Below are 16,793 nucleotides of genomic sequence, written 5' to 3' on the forward strand. Positions count from 1 at the left end.
GGAGCCTGTCATGATTCTTGGGGAAGAAGGGAAATAGTCCCCACTATAGAGGCAGCCTTAGGATTGCTTTGTTGCCCAAGTCCCTTGCTAGTGGCTGCATCCACCTCCACCCACTGCATATTCTCTGTGTGGGGCCCTCAGGGACAACTCTGTCTCTGGCCAGATGCATCTCCTAATTCTGGTGAGTTGACCCCTCAATAACAGGAAACCTGGAGGCTAGATGCTAGGGGTTGGGGAGATAAGCATGAAGCCCTCCCTTCTTAAGTCTGCTGTGGCCTCTGCTGCTGGTCAGTGCATCCTTGCTCCTAGTCCAAGAGTCCCTAATGGCAGCCTGGACTCAGGAATGAGCTTGATGTGGGGCTCCATGCAGAATTCTGCCCCTCCTGGGTCCCAACCTGCCTCTGTTTCCCCTATTTACATAGCCCAAACCCTGCCCAGATGTGAGGGTTTCTAACTCCCTATCCCACATCATTGGAATCATAACCCGACCACCATAGGGCCCTGGCAGGTAGCCACAGGAGCTCAGAACTTTAGTTCTTCCCTCTGGGTGCACAGGGGTTAACCTAGCACTGCAGCAAGGCTAGCGCCTAGGGACCCTGAGGTCCATGATGCAGAAAGGCAGAGGCAAGGGAGAGCATCACCTTTTATTGTGGGGTCTGGGTTGTGGGTGCCAGGCCCCCTCATGCTGAGAGAATCCTGGGACTCCAGCCTGGGCTAACCATCTGGTGTCTTAGAAGAATATTCTCCTTCTATCCCATTAATCTCAGGTTGAGCATTTTCACTGGCTCTCTGGGGACCTCTGGGACCTCCTAGGCTTCCACTACTTGTCATCCCATGTGCTTGAAAGCATCCTTAGTAGCAATGAGCCTGGTGGATGGTGGGTCACCTGGTGCAGCAGGCCTGGGGCTCAGACCCTGGTTCAGCAGCTGCAGAACCCCAGGTAGAGGCAGTGGCAATGGCCCCAGACACACTGTCTCCAGGATCAAGGTCCAGGCCCTCATGGATTGTGGGGAGTGAGGTGCGTTGACTCAGTCGCCGGCGCAGGCCAACTAGCAGGGGCTGGGGCATGGAGGCCACATCCACATTGTTGCCCAGATCCACCCAGGCCAACACAGGGAATTTGGTGGTGTCTTTGATAGCTTCAGTGAGTTCCCGGGCAGCAGCCCGCGTCAGCCGGTTGCCATTAAGCAGAAGCTGGGTTAGGCAGGGCAGTGTCCACAGGCTGGGCAGCAGCAGGTGCAGGAGCTCATCACTCAGCTCTGTGAAACTCAGGTCCAGCACTGACAACCTAGCCCCATGGCTGCCCAGGTATCGCATTACGTGCTGCACGTCTCGCACTGAGAGCGGGATGCCTGATAGGTCCACAGTCTCCTCTGCCAGGAGAGTCTTCTGGAGGCCACTCTTGAGGCTATGGGAGAGTTGTAGGTGATATAGACTTAGCATGGGCCCCTGGCCCAGGGCAAGGCAGAACCCTAGCCACCACAATGACCCATCAGGGACAGACCAGTTCCTACAGTCTGGCAGAGCCAGGGTTCTAGCTGCCACTTTGTAAGTGGTTGTCCATGAAATGCTGGGAAGCTTTCTGAGTCTTAGTTTCCCCTTTGTGTGAAAAGGGGACAGAGTTGCTGTGAGGATTAAATACAAAGGCATTAAGGCTCCATGTGTGAACTATTATTATTATAAAACCTTATCACATGCCCAGCATCACCACACCTGTTATATTTTTTATCTCGCTTATTTTTATGTCAGCCCAGGGGGATAAGAATAATGACCCCATTTTTTGGAGGAGTAAACTGGTGCTCAAAGGGGTTAAGTAACTTTCCCATGGCCAAATACTATTAAGGGGGGATCAGGTCTCCAAATTAAGGCACCCTGATTCCTGAGCTCGATTGTTTTTCTGCTTGCCTTCTGAATTGAGTCCTTTGGGATAGGAAAAACTTTCTTATAAGGGGATGGGGTAATCAGTCTTTGGGTATTAGAGAGGAGAAGGCTCCAGGTAGCAGGAGGGCCTCCCTTGGGAGGTGTGGGGTGAGAACTTGCCCTAGTCTTCCCAGACTCCCTGTGTTTTAAGCTGAAAGGGATATTTAGAGACTGAGGAAGGCACCCTCTGCCCTTCTACACACCCCTTGGTCTTCTGTCATTTGGACTCACCCAGCCCACTAGGCAGATGTGCCTGACAAGGGGGGCTGAGAGCAGTGAGTGCACTTCTAGGGCTCCTACCTACCATGGTAGGGAATAATCCCATGAGCTCTGGTTTCAGCTTGGGCCACCAAGCTTCAGTGGGACAAGGCTGAAAAACATACCGCACATGTGCCAAGGTCAGCTCCCAGTTATGGTTCTGGACCCCTGGGCCTGAGTGCCTGCAGACAGTTCCAGGCTGAGTCTGTACCACAAGGCTGTGATGGAGTGACTGAGGCAGGGACTCTACAGCAGAGTGAGCTGTCAGGAAGCTGTGGAGGCCTCAGCTTTGGGCAGCCTGGCACTGGTGAAGAATTCCCAAAGGGTTACAGGATAATCAGGGAGGGTATAGCCTAGGACAAGCCACTTTGCCTCTCCCAGTCTCAGTGTCCTTCCCTGTTAAATGGGAATTGTGACACAGAATCTGCCTACCTGTTGTGAAGATTTACCTAATGCCTAATGAGGTCACCTTGGATCCAGGGGAACCTAAAGAGCACCAAGCGCTGTGACAGGCCAGGGATTAAGGGATGAGTGAATGGCAGGAGTAGGGGCCGTTCTAGAGCACATGGGAGGCAGTTCCTATGGAGAGTGAAGCTTCACTTGGGGGTTATCTGCTGCCATAGGCCAGATCAACTTTCAGAGTTGAGGCCTTAATACAAGGGACCCACAGGATGGGACTGCAGGTACCAGGTTCTCGGTGACAGAAGTGCAGGTGCCAACCTGGGAAGAGACCCTGAAGGGACAAGAGGAGGGGCTGTGGCTGGGCTCCCCTTACCAGCTCTGGGTCTTCTTCCGAGGCAAACTAGGCCCTCGCTGCCTCTTAGAATGAGGGGTGAGGTGGTAAATGAGCTGCCGGCAGATCTTGTCCGAGGACTTCCAGAGCTCATAGTCCTGTTGGGGGACAGCAACATCAGGGTGAGATCGAGCCCCTCCCACCCCCACCCTAGCTATGGCCTGGCACAGAGCCAGGGGAGGCTGCCCGCTGGGAGCTGGACAGGCTGGTCCGAGGCCCGCAGTGCCCGGCGGGAGGAAGCCCAGACAATGGGCCCTTGTTCCCTGTCCTCAGGCCCAGGGCCAGCAGCTCGGGCTATCAGCCGGCAGCCTGACTACCCTCAGCACCCCCAGGGGACTTGCCACAGGGGGAGGCCAGGCCAGGCCCCTCGAGAGAGCCCTGTTCCACTGACGCCAATTCCAGGGGATGGGAACAAGCCAGGTCAGCATGTTCTTCTTCCTCTCATTATCCAAGCTACACTGCGCCCGTGGGGCCTGGGTCTGGGCTAACAGGGCTGGGGGTTTAATGTTTTACAGCACCACGTCCTGGCTCTCTCTTAGTCCTAACTGGGCCCCCTCAGAGGCCTAGCTCAGGGCAGAATACAGGGTATGCTTTCCACAAAGCTTGTACTGAGCCTGCTTCACTACCTACCCGGAACGTTCTTTTATGCAGTCCCTCTGTTAACAGCCTAGGAGCATATGGCAGACTCAGTGACAGCAAGCCCTGGTAGTTACTGTGATGGCTGTGGGCTAGCCAACCGCATACAGATGTGGGAGTTCAGGCTGGCAGAGCCTATAGTGGATACACTTGGTTCATATGGGGGATTCACGGTGACCAGGGCTAGGGGCTGGTGGCTGACTGCAGCCATGCAGGTTGGGGCTGTGTCCACAATCATGGCAGGATATCTTCAAGGTGTTGTCAGATCAGGGCCCAGAGGGTGAAGGCCACAGGTGGCTGAATCCAATTTAGCATGAAAAGGGATTTGCTGCTATAGGAGGGACACTGAACATTCATCCCCAGTGGTGTCCAAGCAGGATGGACACCAATGGACAGGCTCCAACCTAGGGTGGTCTCTTCTGACCCAGGAATTAAAGGTTGGAAATTCAGTTCTGTTAATGAATTTGTCAGAAGAGTTTATGATCTGCAGGGTCCCCATAGACTTCTGTTCAGCTCCGGTTCCCAGGCCTGGTACACAGGTGCTGCCACTTGGGAAAAAGATCTACCGAAAGCATGACTTTCAGGTTGGGTAAAGCATAGCCCACATTTGCCCATGAAGCTGGCATCAGTTCTCAGAGAGATATAGTGACCTACCTAAGGCCACATAGCAAGCCACATGAGGACCCAGGATCCTAGTTCCTGTCAACCACACTGCCCAGTCCATGGTCCATACATGCTGACCTCACCTTCTTGGGGCACTGCAGGTCTCGGGCCAGATTCACCAGCAGGTCATGAGAGATGGGATCCACCAGGTTGAGGAAGGCCACATTCCTATAGAGGATGTCTGTGAGGAGGGTCCCCTCAAGGCCCAGGTCCTTAGGGTGGGAAAGAGGTAGTTGAGTGAGCCAGGAACCAGGGCCTTCTTTCACCAGGTCAGACAGCCAGATGCCCCTTGTGCTAATTGTCATATCTCCATTGCTGAAGTCCCCCCAACCCAGGGAGCAAGAGCCAAGTGGTGACATTTGGACCCTTTAGATGAGGAGAGGGGTGGCACATGGGGCCCCAGGGAGGTGATAAATAGGTAACTCAGACCAGTTACTGGAAGCAGAGTGTCTTGCTGTGACACCTTGCCTTTTATGGGGTTAGGGCTTGTCAGGGGAATTCTATTCCTCTGATGACCCCTGAATGGTAATGTCCCCCATCATTTCCTTCTGTTTCTTTGCCTTGCCTTCTCTCTGAGACCTCCCAAGCTGCAGCCACCTGTTGAGGTTAGCCTCTTTCCCCTCTCAGTTTCGTGACAGGCATCTCAGACTTGATGTGTATGTCTTCTGCCCTGAAGCTTGCCTCATATCCTGTGCCTTACTTCAGTATGAGGGTCCACCATGCCCACCTTTCCAGGAATCACTCAGTACTCTTTCCTTGCCGTCTCTTCCCCAGCTCACCTAGTGGGTCCCCTTCTTCTTCTCCATTGCTCCTTCCAAGGTTCAGGTCTACCCCCCAGAAATCTCTTTCCAGGGCTCCCAGTCTTCCACATCCCTCCATCCACCCTTGGACTGGCAGGGCCAATCTATGAAACACACACCTGAGCTTGACACTTAAGCCCTTCAGTGATGACCAAACCGTTTAGAAGTCACATGACATCAGACTTACAGTTTGCAGAGTCTCAGAACTCCCAGTGCCTAGCCATCACACCTTCTCTGGCCTATCAGCCTCCTCTTTTACCTTTTGATCACATTCCATGGTCAGGGCCCCGGCCTCTCCTTCCCGTCTTCATTTCTTGGTCTTCTCTTTTCTACTCCCATTGACCTGATATGGGGCTGAACACCCTTCCAGAGGGTCCATTTACAGGATCCTGATGGGGCAGGCACAGCTAGGAAGAACCTCCAGCCACTACATGGACCCTCCTCAAGCCAGAGAGTGACATGTCCTATGCATTAAGTCCCCAGTTCAGGAAGAAAGGCTAGGCAGGAGCACCCATGAGCTGTAGTTCCATGGGGGAACTACAGATTTGGAGGCAGGATAGACTCCTTGCTAGACTTCAGATTCCAACCTCTGGAATACAAGCAGGCAACCTAGTGGTCACTGAGAACCCTTCCCTCCCTGATGTTTTCAGGGAAAATCCTAGAGATCATCCTGGACAGTGATCTGTGCCCCTGGCCAATCTGGCTGACTAGGTACTGTTCTGTTGTTCGTATTTTCAGCATGGTTCAAGTCACAGATGCCAGCTAGGGAGGATTTTGATGGAGGAAAGCATGACTGTTGAGTCTGGGCAAACCCAGACAGGGCCCCAGACCGCAGCCTGCCTTCTGCTGGTCTGGATAGCTCTTCTTAAAGGGCCAGTTCCACCGTTCCAGGCTGCTGAGCCTGGAGAGAGGAAACTGGTGGGAGGAGGAACAGGGTTAAAAGTCTGGGCTCTGGCTCTGGCTCCCCCTCTTCCTTCCGCTCACCACATCTCTTCATGCCTCTGTTTCCCCATCTTTACTTAACCACCTTCTGTCAGCCAAACACTTCCATGACTGATTTCAGCTCACTTATTGGGCAGGTGGTGGTGGCAGCTGCTATAGGGGGTGGGAACAAAGTAGAATAGGAAATAGGTAGCATGCCCAGGGGTGGTGCTAAGACAACAGTAGAGCTCCAAGTCTTGGGCTAGGATATCTGGTGTGTGTGGAACCAGAGCCCCCACCTACTGGGATGTGTCACTGTTGTGTACAGATGTCAGAAGTACTCAGTGGGTACGAACTGCCTGTTAGATGGACAAGTGATGCATGACTTTTGGCTTTGTCTGCACTGCCATGGTGTCTCCCGGTGCACCCGCAGACCAGCTGGGCTGTACCTCCCAGGGTTCTCCCTTCCAGGTCCAGTCCTTACCCTCATTCTGCCCTCTTTCCCACTGTCCTTCAATAAAGACCCCGCATTCAGCCCCTCTCCTTTCTTGCCACGGCCTGAGAGTGGCTCTCAGCTCCAGGTTGGGGCACTCTTTAACATACACACAACAGACTTCAAAAACAAGAACCCAGGCACACGGGCCCCCTTCCTCTGCATGCCTGCCGGCTTCACCCGGCCCTCACTCTAGCCCGCGCGCTCCGGCCCAGAGAACCTCAGCCTCTGCAGTCCATCATACACCAGAAACCACCCCACAGCCCGCAGCCCGCAGCCCGCAGCCCCGGTCCCTCCCTGGACCCCAGACCCTCCCTGGCCACCAGCCCCAGGTTGGCGGCTCCTTCTCTCGCCTGGCGCAGGAGGCGCAGCAGCTGCCGGGCGCGCTCCGGACGCCGCTCGCGGAGTGTGGACTGGATCTCGCGGAGCCAGCGCACCCTGCGCTCGTAGGGCGCGGGCCCGCAGCCCGCCGCCGCCTCGGAGCCAGCCTCGGGCCCTGCCCGCCGGCCTAGCCGCGCCCCCATGGCCGCCGCGCGGCCGGTGCCTGGCTAGCCGGAGGCCGGGCTGTCTGCGTACCGCCCTCGCCCCGCCCCCGTCCCGCCCCGACCCGGCCTGGATGCGCTGGGTGGGGAGGTTCGGTCCAAGGCTGCGTTCCCAGACCCTGGCCTCCCGGCCTGGGGACGAGGGGTGGGACTCGTCCGTGGGGGTCTAGTTGGAGGGCCCCGCCGGCGCCCGACCTGGCTCTCGGAGCCCTTCCCAAGGACCTCTAGGGAAGACGCTGAGCCTGGCCTGGACGAGGTGGCTTTTGGCACCTCTCAACCCTCTGGCCCAAGTACTAACTGGCGGAATAAGAGCGTTGACCGTACAAAGAATACTCCAAGCGGTGTGGGGGTGCCTTTTGCCGACATTAGACAATGTCAGCACCTGCTTTCAGGAATCTCTCCTGCAGCATGGCAGTTGTATCTGATCTTCCACTCTACATCCATACCACTGCCTGATGAAAATTTAATGCCACTCCCTGCATGCGGGGCGGGGGTGGGGGGGGTGGGCAGGCCTGGGCACACTGGGTGGAGCCCACCCCTCTGACCCCCTGCCTGAGAGATCAATGGACTGAGGTGTGTTGGTTAACTGTTAAGCTCAATTATGGGCAGGTTGGCAGCAGGCCGGCTGCATCTGCCCTGGGCTCAAGCCTTCCTGTTAGACAAGGGGAGGGGTAGTTCCCAGTGTGAGGAGGGGGCACTAGGGGCACTAGCTCCTTCTGGGATTTGGTTTGAGCTACAGGAAGATTCCCACCTCTCCCCAAGTAGTCCCCATTGGAGGCCTGCTGTCCCCTGCATCCCCCGCCAACGCACACCAGCTCTGGGCTCCTCACATTGCCTGAGTGGGAGGCATTTGTGGCACTGGGCTTCAGTCTCCACTCTCTCTGTTAGGGAACATGTGTCCAGCTTGTAAGGCTGAGGTGCCTAGCTGGGCAAGAGAGTAGGAGGCATGTGAGGGTATATGGTGAGGGACCACCATCGGGATTCTTCCTTTGTGTCAAGCATTGCCTGTCCAGAGATTGGGGGTGGAGGGTAGGCTGCCAGGCTTTGTGATCCCCCAGGGGTATGTCCCTTAAACAAGGTAGAGGATGGTAGAATGTTGTAGTCTCTTGACCACACTCTGACCCCCACAACCCCTGTTAGGGCAATTCTTGGGCCCCCTTCTCCCTGGGCATCTGTCAGCTGGACCCAGAGGCCTCCCTTCCCCCCTCCTCTGCAGCCAGTATTGTCCTGGGGCTACCTTGGCACAGCAGGTTTCCTCCTTGGCAAACCTGCATGACTGCCCAGTCTGCCCTCCCTCAGGGCCAAGACACTTTTGCTGAATTGACACAGTGACGGGGCCAGAGTTTTAAGCAGCAGCCCCAGTGCCCCAGCGACCTCTCAGACCCCCTGCCTGGAGCTGGCAGCCAGGTAAGCCCTCCTCCTCCTCCCCATCATCCTCAGGGCTGGAACCAGAATTGGATGGCTCCCAGATCCTGACCATATCGTTCCAGAGACTGAGCCAGGCCTGGACATTGTCCCCTTGAGTGTGAGAAGACTGAGGTGGGAGTGAGGGGTGAGGAGAGGGAGGGCTGAGTATGGGTGTCAGGATGGGGGCAACATAGGCAGGGGCATAGTGGGGATGCCCAGAGCTTAGAGTCCTGCGGAAAGCACGAACCATCCCTAGCCCCACCTCTGTGTCCCTGGCTGACAGATTCCTGGAGGACATTTTTCCAAGAAAGGAGGGAGGGTGGTGTCTGGGCCCAGATCCCTGAATGGGCCTCTCTTGCCCTGCTGTGGGGGATACCTTGGGTAAGTTTTCTCTTGGGGACTATTTCTGGCTTATTCTGACTTGGACAGGAGCCCCTAGAGGCAGGGCTGTCTCCACAGAAGTGGGGACATCATTTTACCTCACCAACCTCCATGTGTACTTAACTGAAGGATACTGGCCCCTCTCCCTGGAGTTTCCCTGGGAAGTGAAATTTATGGAGATTCTGTGAGATGTTGCCCTCTCAGCCCCTAGGGCTAATGTGGGGATTTGAGGGGATTAACCTGGGCCCTTCAGAGCAGTCCTGCCACCCTTGGGGAGCCAGTAAGGTGGGAGGTTGGGGACCCAGAGTCACAGCCAGATCCCAGTCCCTGATGGAGCATATGAGGCCTCATGTGGGACATACCAGGAGACAGGCATTGGTGACAGTCACACCTTGGGCATCCCCAACCCTTGACTTCCCTTATGGTGACTCAGTTGGAGTGGTAGGGGACCGAGACCTGAGTGACCCAGCAGGTGGGGTGGAGGGCTACAGCTGGGCTGGAACTGGACCTGTCCCACCTTTTGGCCCTTCTCTACATACCCAATGGGTAGGTCCAAGCCAAGAAGGAGGAAGGCCAACTGAGGACTGATGTTACCCCAACAAGTAGCCAGTGTCCACTGAACTTGCCCTGCAGGAATGGGTTCTCAGCCTTCTAAGCAGGGCAAGGAATTTCCATAGGGCTGAAGGATGTAGCAGAGCATGGGATGAGGGATATCAAGTTATAGGTTTAGGACCTGATTTAAATCCACTGAGCCATTGCCCTTTGTTGGGTATATAATCAGATAGACATGGTAGGAGATGTATTAGTTTCCTGTAATTGCCATAACATGCTTTGTTGCTTAAAACAACAAAAATGTATCCTCTCACTGTTCTGGATACTAGAAGTCTTAAAATCAAGGTTCAGGCAGAACTATACTTCCACTGAAGGCTCTGGTAGAAAATCTTTCCTTACCTCTCCCAACTTCTAGTGGTTTCTGCCAATTCTTGGTATTCCTTGCATTGTAATGCATCACTCCAAATCACTCCAACCTCAGCCTCAATCATCACATGGCTGTCTTCCCTGTCTTCACATGGTCTTTTTCTAAGGACACTGGTTACTGGATTTAGGGCCTACACTAATCCAGTATTACCTCATTTTAGGTAATGACTTCTGCCAAGACTGAACCCAGGGGAGCTTAACTACTGAGCCTCATCCCCAGTCCTTTCTATTTTTTATTTTGAGACAGAATCTTACTAACTTGTCCATTCTGACCTTCATGCCTCAGTCTCCTAAGAGTCTGGGGTTATAGGTGTGTACCACTGCACTTGGTGCAAAGACTATTTTTATTTATTTTTTATTTTATTCTTATTTTTTATTTATTTATTTGTTTGTTTATTTATTTATTTTGTGGTACTGGGGAATTGAACCCAGAGCCTTATGCTTGCAAGGCAAGCACTCTACCAACTGAGCTATCTCCCCAGCCCCCAAAGATTATTTTTAAATGAGATCATATTCTGAACTTCTAAGTAGACATGAACTTGGGTTGAGCGTGGTAGGAGCCACTATTCAATTCACTACAGTAGCCTTTGCAAACTTCAGCTTCCTCATCTGTAAAATGGAAAATATGAAATATTCATTTGGCAAAGGCGTTGTAGGATTAGAGAAGCAATGAAGAAAGAGCCAGCATACAGTAGAGCTGCATGTGTGAGCTTTTTAACTAATGAACCTTCTACGGCTTGTGTGTGTGTGGTGCTAGGGTTTGAATCCAGGGCTTGTTAGGCCAGTGTGCTACCGCTGAGCTACACCTCTAGCCCCTCTTCTTAAACTTTATATGGAATCCACCCAGTTTCTCCCCAGCCAACATCTGTCCATTCACTGTGTACTGCAGATACTCTGGAGACTAAACGCAGACAGAGTAGGTGGCAGTAACAACTAATCCACAGAGTGGAGGAGCTGGAATGGGGCAGAGGAGGGCTTCAGGAGGGCTGAAGTCAGAATCTAAAGGAAGAGTGCTTAAGGCCACGTCAGTAGCAAAAAGTCCTGGCGAGAGCACTGAGTGCAAAGGAATGGGCAGGCACCAGCAAGGCAAGAATTTCTCTGCAGGGCAAAGGGGGCCTTTGAAGGGTTCTCCAGTGGGGGAGGGACATGCTCAGATTTGCACGCTGAGCACTGGTGCTGCATTAGGGAAACAGCACCAGGGTTGCGACCTATGAATGGGAGTCACCAGATGATTGGGGGGGGTTGGGGATCTGGGGGGGGGGGGTCAGGAGTGACTGGGAGGGGGTGTATAGATAGGAGCAACTGAAAGGGACCAGTGAGGATGCAGGAACAGTTGAGAGGCTAGACGCTGGCTCGTGTGGCCAGTAGAGGTCTGGGGAAGGCAATTGTTTAGCTCAGGTTTGGGCATGTCGACTTGGGGCGTCTGAAACATCAGCCAGAGGGGCTTAGTCTTGGACTTAACATCCAAGAGCTGAGGGAGGCAGAGGAAGCTCCGTGAAAAAGGTGGGGAGCTGTGGAAGTTCTGGTGAGCCAAACAGGGAGTGCGTGGAAAGTGCTGGGCAGTTTGGGCATCAGTGAGGTCATGGGGAGTGGTGGGTGGACAGGCAGGCTTGGCCTGTGATTTGTGTGATTTGGGAGGCCATGAGACAGGAGTGGGTTGACTTTCCTGGAGACTAGGCCATGTGATGGGGTGGGGGTTGGGTCATGGACAAGACTCAGCCTTTCTTCCCCAGCCTTCTGGAGCTCTCAGACACCACAGATAATTACCAGGTGATGTGATAAATGCCACCTGAAGAGGGTGCAGTGAGCAGGGAGGACAGGATGACCAGGGGGGAGGCACTTTGGGTCTCTGCTCTGAGCCATTCATCAGCCAGGGACAGAGGTGGCTGCAGACCTGGTGTTGGAGCTGGGCCAGCCTCTGTGTGGCTTTGGAGGCACCAGACACCTTCTATAGTGTGAGCCCAGCCTTCTCAGTCAATCTGCCCAATGACTCTACTAGTTACTCGTTTCCTGAGTCTAGAAAAGGGAAGGGAGCCCAGATCATGTGCCATAGGTAGCTAGGGTCAGGTTTGAACCTGGGAACTCTAGAGCCCACTCCCCTGTCATTCCTGTATCTGAGTTTTGGAAATTGAATTTGGTCTACCAGGTGCCAGGCCGGCACTGCTGTTGGATGCTTGCAGGCATTAACTGGCTGACAATTCTGGAGGCCCACGCACTTGGCTGAGCTCATCTCTGTCCTCACATCAAAGGTGGGTGCTATAATAGGGAATGCTGCAAATGGTGTCTGGAGGGGTTGGCCAGGCTCTGGGGGCATGGGAGTTCTATCATGCTACAGTTAGCCAGTGCTTACCTTCCCTGTACCCTGCTGGGTATTGCCCTTCATTAAACTATATTCTTCCTTCCATCTCTTTAATGTTATCTGTGTGGCTCTGACATGCTGTGGTCAGGTAGCCACAGAGTTTAGTGGCTTCTGCTTCTCTGCTTTGTGGCTTTAGATGGTAGATAGGATCTGAGCCCAGGTACAACAGAAGCAGGCTGAAGAGTCATTACAAAGAGACAAACTGAGGTTTGATGATAGGAAGAACTTGCCAACCACCTGCAGTCCTGCTGTCTTTAGAGGTGGCGAGATCCCCACTGGGACAGGTATAAGATTCTGTGATCCTTAACTAAAATGTTATGATGCTTGAATTTGAAATCAGTTTTGTTCCACCAGTTTACTAAGTGTGAACACAAGATATTTGTGAGATCATGTCCCAGCAGTTCTGGAATATGAGCAGGTGCTGCTCGCATTTGAACCCACCTGCTTTCCTTATTTACAATGAGGCTGTAGTTCCGGTTATCATGGCCCTATCAGCTCTACCAGCTTTGGCTCTTGTGGTGGCCCACCTGGGGCTCAGGGCTTACCCTATACTTCCTGGCACTCAGGTGCAATCAACATCCTGGACCTGACAGTGAGGTGGGGCATGGTGGAGGCTGCGATGAGATACCAGTTTCAGGAAGTGGTTTGCATAACCTTCCTATGTCATGGGTCCTTGTCCCACTGTGGCTTTGGGCAGGTCTCTTCCCTTCTTAGACTTTGGTTTCCTGTGCTCAGAGCATACTCCTTGCCCTTCTACTACCTTATTTTTCCAGATACAAAGGCGGGATAATCCCAAGCCTGTTGAGACAGAAAGGTCCTTGGAAGCCACTGTGAGCCCATTTCTCTGCGGGGAGGAAGGGGGAGCTGAGTTGGATCCTGAGCTTCCCCCTGGATTGACTCTTTGAGCTTCCTGTCTAGCCAAGGCCCTGTAGACACTATGGGCTGCTGGTGCCTGCACAGAAGGAATGATTAGGGAATGAAAGGCAATGGGATGGTGGTTAGACCCTTCCCCCTCCCCACTCCCAGGCCAGCCTGGCACAAGAAATCTCCAGGAACAAGGACACAGAGAGCCTAGCTCAACCAGACCCCGCCCAGTGTCCTATCAATGCTCCCTTCTTCTCATGGCCTCTGCCTTCTGCCTGGCTTCCAGAGCTGGCTGAGGCGCTAATGGGAACCTACCAGTCTTAATGAGTGAACCAGGGTTAATGGGTTACCCAGCATGGTGACATATTCACCAGCCTCCCAGGACTCTCAAAGTCCAGACTGGCCTGGCCTTCAAGGTCTAAGGCTCCACCACCTCTTTTTCCAGCCTTGACGCCTCAGGGCTCAGGAAGGAACCAAAGAGGTCAAGAGATACTCCTGAATACTCCCAACTTCTATAGAAATCTCTAGTTTCCGGCCCTCAGGTGGGTCCTTTTGCTTGGTATGTCCTCCCCAATCCAACCTCTGCTCTGAATGGATTCCCAAGGTCCCCATTCTAGTGTCTGCCCCTCCCTCAGTGCCCTAGGCTCTCTTCCTTGTCTGATAACACTATCTTATTTCCAGTCAGGCTAGTGGCTCCTTAGGAGAAGAATCTGGATGGGTCAGGATTAGATGGGGGAATGAATGAATGAATGAGTTTAAGCCAGGGCTGTGCTAATGGTGGCAATTCTGGCAGGCAACAGACTCTATGTGTGGACCTTGATCTGAGGGCCGAGAGGCTTGGCCCTTAGCCTGTGGGGACACTTACCCCATCTCAGTCAATGAGCAGGTAAGGGCATGAGTGAGGGTCCCCCAGACTCCCCCCAGCCTCTTCCCTACTGCTTCCACTGCCCAGTGTCATCCATCAGCATGCCTGCCCATACCTCAGGAGGTTAGGGGATTAGGAGCCAGGTGATAATCCCAGTGGTTTGGGAGGCCCAGGCAGGAGGATTGCAAGTTGGAGGCCAAACTTAAAATAAAAAGGACTAGGGATGTAGCTCAATGGTAAATCACCTCTGGGTTCAATTGCCAGCACCCCTCCATAACACACATAAAAAGGGAGGTTAAGGGATCAGGAAAGACTTCCCTTGGGTCATGTGACTCCCTTCAGTCCAGGTGATCAGGATCCTTGGAGTGACAGACCCTGTACTCTTTATCTGTAGCCCAGAGATCGTGGGAAAGGGCTTGATGTTTGGAGGAGTTGTGGAGGGAAAATTAGCCTCCTTAGATCTTGTGGAGTCTCTGGTGCTTATACCCCAACTGCCACTAGTATAAACATCTAGCTGCACTCCTGCGCTATATGATCCCCATTTTGGTATCAAAGGTGAGTGGGGAAGATCACCTTCTCCCAGGGAACCACTGGCCTGAGCTTCCTCTGGCTGAAACACAGCTTCGTTCAGCCCTATGGAGGGTTTCTGGGTTCTGGGCTCTCATTGAGGGTTTGGAATCCTACCAGGTCTGAGAGATCTGCAGCTGTCCCAGTCACAAGGCCCCAATGATAAGATCAGGTACTAGCCCTCTTCCCACCTGGAATAGTTTCTGTACCTTTAAAGCCTCCTCCTACCCTAGACTGGCAGGGGGAGGGAGGGGTGGAGCTGGGCTATAGCTGGGGTTGGGATGTAGCTTAGTGCTGGTGTGGGACTGAGAGTCTGGTGAGCTGGGCATGTGTCTGGCTGTGACCCAGTGCTGTGTGACCCCAAAGCACAGCTCACCCTCTCTGAGCTGCAGGACATTGTAGGTGGGGGAGTTCAGACTTGGGGCTTCCTGGGACTGTGTGGAGCCTTGGATTCTATCCCTCAGCTCTGCTTGTGTTGGACATGCTCTAGAGGAGATTTCATGGGAGACTCAGTTTATGTACCTGGTCAGCAGGTGTGAACTGCTTCTCAGTGAAGGGGGCCAGGCTGCTGTGGATGATCCCTCTAGGATTGCACAGGTAGGCAGAGCCCTGGGTTCTTTGTTTTACTTGTTCTGGTCTGGGGGCTTCTATCTCTTGTCTGATAAATACGTTCCAGACAGGCTGCTCAGGTTTTCTGGCTTGCTGTGCTGCAAATGTTTGGTAGATGTCACCTGATTCCTTGGAAGATGGCCTTGAGGAATCTGACTCCCAGGAAGCGAACCTGGAATTTAAGAGGGAGGGCTGCAGCATGGAGAAACAAGCCCTACGGGATCTGACAGCTCCTGTGAGGGTGGCCATCAGCTCTTGAGTGGAGCTGGAGCCGTGATGAGGACTGGGAGGTGCTGTGTGCCCTGACCATGCTTGCCCCACTCTGACTTTGGGTTGTGGCTGAGAGTGGGGGTTGGGCAGGGCCTGTTGTGCAATGGGCATTACCCAACTCCTGGGGGGCTCCCACCACCTTTAAGTTATCCTAGGCACATATGGCTTTTTTAATAGGGTTCCAGCAGGTAGTGGTTATTAAGTCTCGGGGATGAGTTTTGTTTTCCTAATTTGCAACCCTATTGGGCAGCAAGGAGGAAGATTCCAACTTCAGGTCTGGGGAGAAGTTAAAGTCCTGACCAGGGCTATAGGCAGGGCTAGGGAAACCTCACAGGTCAGTTCTCATACCCAAGGAGGCGACTCCTACGGTGGCAGGTGGGATGGGTCCTGAGCCCACCTGCTAGGCCACGTGCCTCCCAGGGTCAGCTGACTTTGGGCAAATTGCTTCTGCCTAAGCTTTAGTTTCCTGTCTATGAATGGGGTTAGGGTTGTGTCCTGTTTCACTCCTCTGGCTTTGGGATTGCATGACACAGCCTTCGAGCTGGGAGGATTAGCAGGGAAACTCCAGGCTGGGCATCCTGTCTGCTTTCTGTGCTCCCCTCTCTGCTGCATCTTGGGAATCTGTTCTGCTCAGCCTAGATTCAGAGTGAGTGTGAGTGTGAGTGGTGCCTGTGTGCATTAGAGTCAGCATCTCTGAATAAGCGAGGACTGCATATTCCTGGGGACGAGGAGCTCACCACCTCATATGCACAGCTGTCTGGGGAGGCATGTAGGAAACTATAACTCAGGGACCCACTGCCCTTGGTGGATGAGGGCCAAGAGAGAATGGGGAGTATCACCTGAGGCCTCTTGGACTGGACCCACAGCTGTTCTAGTTGAGACTTCCTTGGTGAACTAGTTAGACATGCAGCAACTTGGGGCAGGTATGGGATGGCAGGCTTGCATTGCTGGGCTGTATGACCTTGGGTCAACTCTGGCCCTCTCTGGACCCTGCCTTTCTAAGCTATTCAGGTAGTTCTTTGGGCCTGGGGTTTTAATGTTCCTGGATTGGCAGTGGAACCGGTCTGGACGTTGGCACCTCTAGGCCATGTTCCAGGGACGTGACTTTGGCATCCAGCAGCAGGGTGTGGTGAGGTCTCTTGGGTACAGGCTCTGGTCTGGTGCTGGGAGTCATCCCTACTTCACTGCCTCAGGAGCCATCTCTGGGACACCCTGTCTGGCTCTGAGTTTGGACACACTGAAGAAGGACAGGGCAAGCCAGAGGGGGATCCAGCCTGAGGTCCCTGGAAGGGCTCACCAGTGGACACTGCCCTTTGGAAGGGACTGAATCTGAGAGAGGGGAGCCCCTTTCCCAGGCTCACAGCACCTCCCACCTCCTGCCCAAGGCCCTCCCAGGGCTGCATGAACTTTAGTCACCTGGTGACAAGCCGAGTCACTGTGCCTCCTTGCTGCTGTGACATCAGCCTC

At 53.8% G+C, this 16,793-nt stretch overlaps 1 protein-coding gene across 5 annotated transcripts; it reads right to left on the bottom strand.

Annotated features, from left to right (window-relative positions):
• Positions 1–629: 629 nt before the first annotated feature.
• Positions 630–16,790, bottom strand: LRRC75B (leucine rich repeat containing 75B). Of its 5 annotated transcripts, none has more exons than XM_079150345.1 (4): positions 14,970–16,790; positions 4,354–4,482; positions 2,954–3,069; positions 630–1,408 (listed from the first exon to the last, which is right to left on the bottom strand). In XM_079150345.1, the coding sequence occupies exons 1-4, from the start codon at positions 15,435–15,437 to the stop codon at positions 883–885; spliced, it is 1,239 nt and encodes a 412-aa protein (XP_079006471.1). In that variant the 5' UTR covers positions 15,438–16,790; the 3' UTR covers positions 630–882. The 5 variants fall into 5 exon arrangements, with proteins under 5 accessions (XP_079006471.1, XP_079006473.1, XP_079006475.1 ...); XM_079150347.1 differs by lacking the exon at positions 14,970–16,790 and adding an exon at positions 6,838–7,044; XM_079150349.1 differs by lacking the exon at positions 14,970–16,790 and adding an exon at positions 5,330–6,797.
• Between the last annotated feature and the right edge of the window lie 3 nt (positions 16,791–16,793).

Source organism: Sciurus vulgaris, assembly GCF_902686455.1.
Source record: "Sciurus vulgaris genome assembly, chromosome: 8".
Lineage (NCBI taxonomy): Eukaryota > Metazoa > Chordata > Mammalia > Rodentia > Sciuridae > Sciurus > Sciurus vulgaris.

Excerpts from the sequence above, each read along its gene's own strand:
- LRRC75B (XM_079150345.1), bottom strand. The coding sequence starts at position 15,437 with ATGCCCATTGCACAACAGGCCCTGCCCAACCCCCACTCTCAGCCACAA. Across the intron at positions 4,483-14,969 it reads AGTTCACACCTGCTGACCAG|GACCTGGGCCTTGAGGGGAC; the intron begins GTACATAAACTG and ends TCCCACCCTAAG. Across the intron at positions 1,409-2,953 it reads CGGAAGAAGACCCAGAGCTG|CCTCAAGAGTGGCCTCCAGA; the intron begins GTAAGGGGAGCC and ends ACTCTCCCATAG.